Source organism: Hippocampus comes, unplaced genomic scaffold (genome assembly GCF_001891065.2).
Source record: "Hippocampus comes isolate QL1 unplaced genomic scaffold, H_comes_QL1_v1.1 scaffold348, whole genome shotgun sequence".
NCBI classification, from domain to species: Eukaryota; Metazoa; Chordata; class Actinopteri; order Syngnathiformes; family Syngnathidae; genus Hippocampus; species Hippocampus comes.
Window position 1 is genome coordinate 378,256 of NW_017806071.1, and position 11,474 is coordinate 389,729.

An 11,474-nucleotide genomic window follows, 5' to 3' on the forward strand; every position below is an offset into this window, starting at 1 on the left:
CTCAGCCACAAGGCGGCGTCGCTGTATTATGTACAACGCTGTCAATAGAACTACTGTACATTATACAGTTGGTACCATATGCAGCCCAGAATGCAATGTTTGTTTTTAGCGTTTCAAATGAAACTTTCTTGACCCTACTGAGCAGAAAAGAACCAAATTCAGTTGAATTCTACCTTCATTCAACATAGTTGAACATTCTCAAAGACATGATATTCATTTTATATGTTGCAAAAGCAGTTCTTTATCGAAATGCTGGAAACTTTTGACCTGAGGTATGTGCGTCCAAGTCGCAAATATTTGGCTGCGGTCACGCTACAGGAGAAAAAAATATATATATATGAGAGCTGCAGATGCTGCATCATATCCCAAAAAATATTAAATCTATATTTTCAAAAATCACAAGTGTAACTCCCAACATATTTATTTGCGGTACAGGACATTCATGTACAAATATTTTCCCATTGTTTCAAACATGTAATTCCAACAACGTGGAAGTCTAGAACGCTCACAGTCAACATGTACAACTCAAACGAACATTTATTGGGTTGACAGGCCTCAGCCCTTGAAGGTTGTACCCTATACTGAAGGTTGCACAAATACCGGTACGTGACATGTATATTTAGCAGTACTGTACTCTTAAATTAAATGAACAACCATCATTTACAAAAAAAAAAAAAAAAGAAATTGAACAATAAAAATGGATGTTAGAAGGCAAATATAAAACACAAAAACCCTTAATCAAGCACCAGAAACAAAAAAAAAAAAAAAAAATACACCATGCGTGTCAACGTGAGAGCAGAGTTGCAGAGTTAGGAAGAGCAGCTTAAAGAAAAAAAAATATGAAGAAATCAAGACAGAAGTATATTAGACCAACCAAATGATGGAAAAAAAAGTTTTCCCCTGTATAAGCAAATCAGACGTGTACTGTACAGTGTATTTACATAAGTGCTATGTTAGGTGGCATTCCCCCCTCAATGAGATGAAAAGAGAACACACTTTTAGCTTATATTTACACTTTTAACTTGTGGTATAGTTGTTTTAACTCAAGTATTTTTTCATTAGAACTACATTTTTTTATAATTAATGCATTTATCATTAGATGTTTTTTTTGAAGCTATACATGAATATACCTAGTTTGGCCAATAGAGGGTGCTAACACCACTTCCCCCGAAGTGATATCCGTAAACATTTTAGAATCACATTGTTTATGTACGTGCGATGAAGACATTGTTGCATCCCTTTTTTTTTTCACGATGATGCTTTTCGATTTGCTCCCGCGGGTGGGGAGTTTTCAGTAGATGAACTCCCCAGGGAGCTCCTGCAGGACGGTGAAGGGCTCCTCAAACTTGAAGCGCTTGGAGTTGGCCTTCTTGTCGGCAACCCGGGCGTCCTTCTCGGCGGTGGACGACTGGCGGCACTGGCCCAGGGTGTAGGCGGCCACGACGATCAGGTCCTCAGTCACCGGGCCTTCATCTTCCTCCTCAACACTGTTTGTGCAAGCAGTCGAGGTGGTGGTGGGACTTTCCGGGCTACCGGCGGGACCGCCGCTTGCGCTGGATGAGTCATGGACTCCCAGTGGGGGCCGTTTACCGCGTGTCTCCGTTTCCTGAGGATCTTCGGAATGAAGCCACGGGTGCTGGAGACATTGTTCGGCTGTGGCTCGAACCCTAAGCTCATACGGAAAACATGTCATGCATTGACACCATGAAAAAAAAAAAAGCAAAGAATTGAAAGCATGCACATGACTCAGTTGAGAAACCAAAACTATTTGGACTGACTGTGGCTGTTTACAGAGCAGAGTCTGGATGAAGGACACGGCCTGGTCCAGCTCCTGCAGTTCCTCCTCGTCGTAGCTGACATTCATCTGGGAAATGTTGAGAAAGGTCTCCTGCTTGTCTTTGCCCAGGAAGGGCGACAGGCCTGTCAGCATCACGTAGGTCAGAACACCGATGCTCCTAAAAGCGTGACAGGGAGAATGATGGACACCGTTCATTCGAAGAGGAGAAATCCAAAACTGGACACCGTTTTTTTTTTTTTTCTTCTCAATATTGCAATTGCGATTTAATAAGCGAGGATATTTTCATTTCATTTTTTTTTCTTCTTACCACATATCTGTTGCTGTGCTTATGGGTTCATAATTTAGAATCTCCGGAGCTGTAAGAGGAGGAAAAGAAACTACCTGACGTGGACAATCCAATAACGACAATGATATAATGACCATGAATAAACAGATCGAGGCGGTAGAAGAGAGGAACGCCCACTCACCAACGTACTCGGGAGTTCCCATAATCTCTCTAAGCTCCTGCTGGCTGCTGACGATACGGGACAGACCGAAGTCCACAATCTTAATGTCGCCCAGAGGAGAGTTGCTGGTCAGAAGGATGTTCTGAGGCTGACGGAACCCCGGACAAGATCAAATGTTAGAGCGCGTTTGTTCTCAAGAGCTGCATATCTCACGCTTGTCTTTGGGCAAGAGATCTCAATTCATTTGGTCCGCACAACTGAATTGCGTACGACTCGATCCGCAGACCTTCAGGTCCAGATGGACGACGTTCCTCTGATGTAAGAAGGCGACTCCTTGCAGGATCTGTCTCATGAGCCTCTTGACGTCATTCTCGCTGAAGGCCTCGTCCTCCTGATCCGACACGCATTGGTTGAAGATTTCTCCTCCCGCAGCGCTGGCCGCGGAAACGTGCACAAATGGGATGAAAAGTCACGCGCGGCGCACGGCCAGAGGAGGATCACGTACACAGATATGCTCTTCCCCCGGGTAAATATAAATATAGATCACTCACACGTATAATTACATAGTAGTGTCCAGCAAGGGGGGGCGGTGGCAGAAATGTCGAGCAAAGTAGCAAAATCAAGCCTGACATGACAAAAGTTGTCGGGAGAGAAATCAAGCAGTCTGGAAGTCAGATAAGGTATCGTTCATTTCTCGTATTGTGAGCGTCGCAAACTGACAATGAGTGAAAAGGAAAACAGGGGCAGGCGAGTCAGGATTACAAAGTAGCATCCCCTTCGGCGGCTGTTGAAATACGTTATTTGGACGTCGCCTGCTGAGATCGGAATATCACGTTGTACTCACTGTCCGCTCACGCGTGTAATTGAGTTGTGTTGGGGGGGGGGGGGGGGCGGGAAGGGTGGGTGAGCCGGCAAGAGATCTCAATTCATTTGGTCCGCACAACTGAATTGCGTACGACTCGATCCGCAGACCTTCAGGTCCAGATGGACGACGTTCCTCTGATGTAAGAAGGCGACTCCTTGCAGGATCTGTCTCATGAGCCTCTTGACGTCATTCTCGCTGAAGGCCTCGTCCTCCTGATCCGACACGCATTGGTTGAAGATTTCTCCTCCCGCAGCGCTGGCCGCGGAAACGTGCACAAATGGGATGAAAAGTCACGCGCGGCGCACGGCCAGAGGAGGATCACGTACACAGATATGCTCTTCCCCCGGGTAAATATAAATATAGATCACTCACACGTATAATTACATAGTAGTGTCCAGCAAGGGGGGGCGGTGGCAGAAATGTCGAGCAAAGTAGCAAAATCAAGCCTGACATGACAAAAGTTGTCGGGAGAGAAATCAAGCAGTCTGGAAGTCAGATAAGGTATCGTTCATTTCTCGTATTGTGAGCGTCGCAAACTGACAATGAGTGAAAAGGAAAACAGGGGCAGGCGAGTCAGGATTACAAAGTAGCATCCCCTTCGGCGGCTGTTGAAATACGTTATTTGGACGTCGCCTGCTGAGATCGGAATATCACGTTGTACTCACTGTCCGCTCACGCGTGTAATTGAGTTGTGTTGGGGGGGGGGGGGGGGGTACGAGGTGAGGATTCGCGCTAAAATCCGATACATCAGTGGGTCACAAATGACTGTGATGTTTCAAATATCGACTCCAAAAAGTGGAAAATACTTGTCCCGGTTGCTGCTAGCGGGCACGTTTCTAGAATGGAAAACCCCACGCGAGCAGCCAGAGAGTAACCGTGCAGTGTGGGACTCCTCTCTCATCACTCATCAACTCTGCCACCTCGCCGCCACACTTTTAAATAGGACGCAGACCTCATTAATTCCTCAACTGGAAGGAATTTTTCCAATCAAGCAGAATCAAAGCGTTCCAATTACTCCAAACGTGTTGCGTGCTCACTTTTTCACCAGAAGCAAAATGCCCAACTATGAATTACTCAATTAAAATGATTATACGTTGAATGAACAATCGCCAGTTTTTGCGGCTACCCGACAGGAACAAAAAGCAAGAAAAAGCCGACTGGCCCGCTGCCCCGATGCCTCAAATGAGGCTTCGAAACCTGGTGCCGGGTCACGTTCATCAACTCACGAGACCCCGCAAAGTCGGATTGGGGAGTTGCTAAATCGATGGAAATGAAATGATGCGGCATTACGACGTGGTGGAAATGGATCGATTCGACTTTGATCACATACTGGCTGTGACTCCGCTTCACGAGTTCGGAGGGAAAGAAACCCAGTATCTGACCTAAACACAAACACATGACAACAATGTACATTTTTCCAAGACTCTTTGCAAACAATAGCGGGGAACGAAAAAAATGCTTATTTTACAAGTGTGACAATACTGAGGAAGACGTTAAAAAAAAAAAAAAAAATCCGAGTGAGGTCATGTGAATGCCTCAGCGTGCCCCACATCCTGCACTCATGAGTTCTTCAGCAAAAACACACTCCAGACAAAAGACGCTCATTTGCCCAAATACACACAGCGTGACGTCACGGGGCCCCCATTTGGGCCAATTCACACTAATGAGCGCTCCTACACATGGAACGGACTGCTTTGCCGTGTATTTATGCAATACATACACAAACACACTTTTTCTCAAGTATGAATATCAAGAGGATATTAAAAAAAAAAAAAAAAAGTCTCCATACCCTAAACTTAAATGCCAGGTTTCAAATGGTCTAGTAGGCTTTTCCTAAAATTATTTTGTACCAAGAAAATGTATCGTGTCATTTTTTTTTTTTAATCATAAAACCTGCCCTTAAAAACAACTATGAAAATCCAGTAAATGAGCTATATGTGCAAATGTTGCACTAGCACATTTGAGGGTGAGGGAAGGTCAACCATTATTTCATTGAGATTTGTCATCTGATATTTTGGGATTGATAGTCAGAGGACAGACGGTGATCCCGATATGTTTTTGTAGGTCAATGCAGACGTGAAAGATATCGCTGAACATTCGTCAGCCTGGAAAATCTGCTGTGGAGAATATTGACAAGTTCATTCGAACTGTCAGCCCGCTGTTTTGTTTTGTTTTTTTTTTTGTTGTGGCCTCACGTGACCTCTCTCTTTCTCTGGGTGAGGGGCCACGCTTTGGCATGTCACGCGCGCTTGTCCGCCTCAACTGTTTGAACGAGAACTGGAGTTCAGCCAGCATGGATCTCAATTTCAATCTTTTCAACATGCGAGTCTCCCCACCGGATTAAATTTTTTACACCGGCGATTCCGATTCCGACCACCGTACCGTTCATCTATCTATGCTAGCAACATATAGTGACTAGTGTAACAATTAAATGCTCTTCCACTAAATGTGTTCAGCTATCGTATACACTAAGCTGGGCTGACACACTCCTCTGGGTCCATTTTGGGGGGAGAGTAATGCCGATTCATTTAATGACTAACAGTCAACGTCAAAGCTTGGGCGATGGCGTTGACAAACAGGCAAGTAATCTTAAAGCTACATCCAAGTGCACGCCTGCGAATGCCGGTGGGGTGGTGTCATGGATACGTAGAGGTCAGAAAAGACAGATCCATTGCGGGTCGATACCGTCTAATTTAGTAGCCGAACGCAACTTTGACCCCAATTTGTGTATGTGTGTGTGTGTGTGTGTGTGTGTAGTGGGAAGAGTCACGCTAGTAAGTGACAACATGAAAACGGAGAGTTAAAACAAAGTTGAGACGGAGAGACCTTCTTCTGTGGGAACCAGGTCAAGCATGGCCCCGGCGTGACCACTGGGATGAGATCATTGACAACTACACTCAGCAAGATGCTGGATGTGTGTGTGTGTGTGTGTGTGTGTGTGTGTGTGTGTGTGTGCGCGTGCTTGGCTGGATGCAGGCCAGCCACATTGTTCAAATAGTTTGTGTTAGCTGGACCATTCAAATGGAGCCCAGTTCGTCATGTTGAAATTTAAAAAGAGCAAACACTCAAGCAAAAGTGCTCGACATAAATGAGTACATCCTGTTTGAACGGTACATTTTTGAAAATTGATTATTTCTTCGTTCTTCGGGTACCGCGTGACGTGTGTTGTGCCGTTGTCCGGCTGTTGGGGCGGAAATAATCCCGTGAGGAACAAATTCACGCTTTAAATCAAAATAGATGGCCATGTTCTATGTTGTGTAGCCTTTTTTTTTTTTTTTGGTCGTTGCCCTGCTCGTTAGGTTTTAGTTTGCGCCTGTTCTCATCCAGCTGTCTCTTCCAGGTGGACCTTGTTGTCTCGTCAGTTTGCTTGCATTTAGTTCCCTGGATTCATTCAGTCAGCGTCTGTTCATTGCCGATGTTGTTGTTTCTGTCTTGTTCCTTACCGTGATGAGTTGATTTCGGTTTGTTACATTTTATCAGATTTTTTTTTGAACTTCTGTTGATTTAACATTTTTTTTTGTGTGGGAGTGCCATGTTTTCATTTTTTTTTTTTTTTAAATAAATACTATTTTGAGATCATGCCTTGCACCCCCGCAACCCCTCCTTTGCAGCCCTTGGGTCATCTTCACTCAACTCTGCAAACCTCAAACCATAACAAACGATACACGCGTTGGTGGGAGTTTCCATTCCGAGAAAACAAGATACTTACAACTCCAGGACGAGCACCATCTCGGAGGCCATTTCATAGACCTGGTGAAGACTAACCACCCGCTGACTGTCTGTCGCCAGCTCGAGCACGGCAATCTCGTGGATGATCTCCATGCGGCAGTCGCGCCCTTTTCGCCTCTTCTTCATGAACTTTGCGGCGTATTCTTGACCTGTACATTTCTTCACGCACTTTCGGACCACTGCAAATTTGCCCCTGTCGACAAAAATACAATTCTGTCAATATTTATGTGAAGACTTTTTGTATAACGACTCCTCATGACACTCGTACTTTTTATTTATACGATGCAGGGATGCCTATGCTGCATTTGTTCTGGTTGTAAAAATGTTCCGATCCGACGGTATCGATACCACTTCACTAGCCAGACGTGAACTTGATTGTAGGAGCTCTGCGCATACTTTTAGGGTGAACACTGATGACAACGCTTTAAGCCGCCTCGCAAAATGGATGATGAGATCCGCTGCGGCAACGTAGCTGCCCCCCCCCCGCCCCACCCCCGTGTCATTCGGCAAAGGTCAAGTTTCTTGAGTGTCTGTAAATAAAGCGGTGCAAATCTATTTCAATGTGAAATTGTGTTTCCAGTTACATCTCTTAGTTTGGAATCAAATGTGACTTGTAGGAGGACAACCCCAAATAGCCCCGTGACGATCACATGAGACTTGGAAATGCTTCAGGCTGGGCTCTGTTTGGCGTCAAGTTCATCTGTATCTTAATGCAAGCCTTTTAATTTGAATTCATGGTGCCCGTTTTGCTTTCAGTTAACCCTTGTGTTCCAATTATCAGTTTTGTTTGCTTGCCTCCGAGTTAAAGTTGGGTTTTCCGGGGACCACAGCTTTAACTCCCCCCCCACATTAAAAAAATAAAATCAAAATGTGCTTTTTATGCACGTTGTTTGGTTCCGCATGTGGTCGCGGCACTGGACTGTGACACGCACGCAATGAAAGTCAACTCCTGCTAAAAACGGTGGGTAGCGGTACGTTTTTGGTGTGGCGATAACTGGAAACGGCCGTCGCGCTGTTTGCTGAGTGGTTTGGGAGACCAGGCCAACTCTTTAGAAACCATACTGGATGACCACAGCCTGTTCCGAAGCCGTGTCAGCACATTTCTAAAGCCGGCAGCCTCGCTTAACGGGCTACACCCTGATGCTTTTGTGCGATATAAAATAAGTTGCAGTCGGTGCTGATGAAGAGGAAACGGCAACTTTGATTGTTTCCCCTTGCGGGGAAATGCGCTCTGCTTGCTGCGGGCAAGTGGCGGGCGCAATCACTCAAAAGCTTAGTCGAGTACCACATGAGCTAATACGAGCGTAGCCCTCCTGTCACGCAGCTTTTGTGTCTTAACCATATGGAATTCCATTGTAGGCTCACATTTGCAGACTCTACGGAATGAGCTTGGCCACGGGGCCATCTGGGACTCCGCGGCGGGGGCATATTGAGAGTATTATCTTCAACTACATCCTCAAGCCCAGCTCGGTAGCCATCTGGTGGGGGCTGGGGGGGGGTTCATACGGAAGGTTGACTGATGCATGCAAACTAGTGAGGTCTATTGGCGGAAGCATTCAGGGAGGGTCAATACAGGAAAGTATCATAAATAGAAGTTCTCATTATTTTCATATGGCTGTGCTCTAATAAATATGAGGCTTGAAAATGTGAGCAAATGATTGACTTCGTTAGCTCTGCAGGAGCCTGTTAATGACTCGATTGGAGCGTATCTGAATTCACGGTATTGAAATGAGCCTGGTGTCCGTCAATTCAGTGCTCAAGCTTGAATTTAGCTTCATTCGACAAAGTTAAAGATTGATCCGGGCAGGAGGTTACACATCTATAACCTCAGTTTGATATTTGACAACTCGCTTGACGCCGCAGCATCGACTGCCTGTCAGGGGCCACTTTGTTCACTTCACAGTCCAAAATTCACTTTACAACATACAAGCCAAGGAGACAAATACTGTAATGTTTTTTTTTTTTGTTTTTTTTAATCAGTGCAGCTATGAGACCAAATGTGCAGAAAATAAGCTCCAGTTCAGTCCATAAGCGCAGGCGGTTTCCAACAAAACGGGAATGCTGTGAGCTGAGGGATGTCCATCCATGAAGCTATTCACCAAACACGTTGCTTGCTTTTCTCACACAAACGCTTAAAGAGACCAAATGTTCTTTTGTCTTTTTTTTTTCTGATCCACTTATCCGCCCTGGAGTCGCGGCATGCAATGCAAATCAGGTTTCGAAACTAAAAAGGGCCAATCATTTCCTTTCATGAATGTTTAACTCACTGTCAACATGCTAATACAAAAAAAAAATCTAATGTGCTTGTGTGGGTTTTTTTTTTCATCTGTATGTCGAGTCTCAGAACAATCTGCAAAGGTCGAATCAAGGCAACTGGACCCTGATTTGTTGAATTACTTTCATTTCTTGTTTTTTTCCCATTTAGAATGCATGCAAAAAAAAAAATCGCCAGTGCAATTTGTTGATTGAGCGGTCTTCGAAGGCTCAAGGGAAATTTTGTCAGATGACTTGGGGGCGACAATGCTGTACTATGTATGCTGAGTGGTATGGCCACTGCAGATCAACTTAAACTTTTTGATGTTGATCTGGTCGCTAAGCTGAGTCACAATGTCAGGCCATACAAAGCCAGACACGCGCACGCACACGGTCATGCAGCTCTTCGAGGAGGAGACCGAATTAACTTGGATTCAGCCAACAAATCTTATCTGAGGGGGTTACATCGAGGTGAACAGACACTACTGGCAAAAAGAGTCGATTAACACCAGTCAGTGCGGCTGATTATTCCTTCTCACAGAATATTCCGTGCAAAACTGTAGAGGGCTCGTGACTTTATGAATGATCATCACCCAGAGGAACTGAAACACGTACAGAAATTCATTTCACTTCTCAGCAGCCTCACTAAACTGTATTACAACAATAGAGATCAGGACAGACCACCCAGAGTGAACAATGGAAACATTCCGAAGTCAATACTTCCAGGATTTAACCTGTTTTGAAGTGCTTTGAGCACATTCGCTGACCAAAGCGGCGGTTCAAGGGCAGAAAGAGGGGGGGGAATGAAGTCATGACTGATGCCAACCTGCAGCAAGCCTTGGAAATACCACTGGGCCTCCAAAGGGTCACATGTGCTTCAACACATCCATTCTTTTACATTCTCACTAAAGCCATTCATTGCATGGCAACAGATCATCATGTGATTTCGGAAGGGGGGAAAAAAAAAGCGGGTGGAAAAATAAATTCATGCAGATGCATAAAGATCAGATAAATATGTTGCTTTCAGTGAAGCCTGACATGCGTGTGGGTTTGGCGTGAGTGTTGTTTTCCAGTGCGTGTGCAGCTGTTGCGCTAGTGGGAAGATACGCATGCACACATCACCAAATGAGGGTGGCTATGAAAAAAAAGTACATTTCTATCCAATATTGAAAGGACAAAAAAAACCCAAACGTGTTGACACCGATTCAAATCTTGCAGTGATGTGGCCAAAAAAGAACTTCTCATTCCGCAAATACACGTCGAGTTTTTTTTTTATGATGCAATGCTTAAATTCAACACAATACATGCTGATTTGTTTATTTCAACGTGATTCTCTTCAGATCAATACAGTCACTTCCAAAGTCAAAACTGTCACTATTGTAAAACAAATTAGAGCCGGAATGTTGTGTTGGTTGAAAGGTGTTATTGCTTTTGCATTAACACAGTCAAATGGTGTTGTTATTATTATTATTATGATGATTATTATTATTGTTGCCCAACTGGACAGCCGTTGAAGCAGTCTTACCTTCCAAGCTCTTTTCCGGGTATGATGGTGTAATGATCGGTGAAAGGTTCATTTTTGATGACGGTTGTAATATGCCTCAACAAGCCTCCGACGGCGGTACTCATCTGATTCGGTTCGGCAGGCGGGCTGTTCTGGTATTTGGTCCTATCGACCGTCTCCACAACACTTGGACATTCGGGGATCATGGCGCCTTTTGGAAAATGAAAACGTTGAATAAACCAAAAAGAAGTTCCGTTGAAACTGCTGTGAAGTCACTGCAGAGCCAGAAGTTGAATCAACAAAATACACGACCAAAGGCACTGAAACATTCGCCTAAAGGTGCACCGTTGGTTAGAAATGAAAATAAATCGTAATGTTCAGTCAAAAAAAGGCATCGAGGCAGCTCATCGTGCGCAAGTTATCAGTCCGTTGTGTTTGGCTTTCCATTTGTCAGCGGTTCGCTCCCCGACTCTCTGGCTGGGAGTTTGCAGTAACTATGGAAACGTCTGGAGTGACAAGTCAACTCACCAATCGGATTAAACAAAGGAGGCCGTAACAATATAATACTGTATACAATACTCATTTCATTTTTGAACAGCAAACGTATCATGGTTGTCAGAATTTGACACAGATATTATGATAGTAGTCTGTCTGCCCTTCCTTTCTCACAGTTGAAACTATAAAGAAATAATAATTTTTAAAGCATTTCTAACGTACAGCGAGGTATAGATATGCCTGTACAGTACTCTAATATATCGCATATCAATTGTATTGTTGATGACCCATATTGCAAGAAAGATGGCCACTGCACAAATATGCTTTTAATAGTAATGCGTGCAAACAAAGCGAAAAAAGACACCAAGTAAATGAACCACCACT

At 44.4% G+C, this 11,474-nt stretch overlaps 1 protein-coding gene across 1 annotated transcript; it reads right to left on the reverse strand.

The window, feature by feature from the left end:
- Positions 1 to 405: 405 nt before the first annotated feature.
- stk17a (serine/threonine kinase 17a) lies at positions 406 to 11,061 on the reverse strand. The gene is made up of 7 exons (XM_019893906.1): positions 10,617 to 11,061; positions 6,819 to 7,031; positions 3,217 to 3,364; positions 2,266 to 2,392; positions 2,106 to 2,154; positions 1,779 to 1,955; positions 406 to 1,667 (listed from the first exon to the last, which is right to left on the reverse strand). Exons 1-7 carry the CDS (start codon positions 10,799 to 10,801, stop codon positions 1,292 to 1,294), a joined length of 1,275 nt encoding a protein of 424 aa, XP_019749465.1. The 5' UTR covers positions 10,802 to 11,061; the 3' UTR covers positions 406 to 1,291.
- Positions 11,062 to 11,474: the final 413 nt, after the last annotated feature.

What these genes read in the sequence shown, in the direction of transcription:
- stk17a (XM_019893906.1), bottom strand. Translation starts at nt 10,801, where the DNA reads ATGATCCCCGAATGTCCAAGTGTTGTGGAGACGGTCGATAGGACCAAA. An exon ending in AGCACAGCAACAGATATGTG is followed by an intron (nt 1,956 to 2,105) that starts GTAAGAAGAAAA and finishes TCACGCTTTTAG; the next exon opens with GAGCATCGGTGTTCTGACCT. An exon ending in CTGCTCTGTAAACAGCCACA is followed by an intron (nt 1,668 to 1,778) that starts GTCAGTCCAAAT and finishes GTATGAGCTTAG; the next exon opens with GGTTCGAGCCACAGCCGAAC.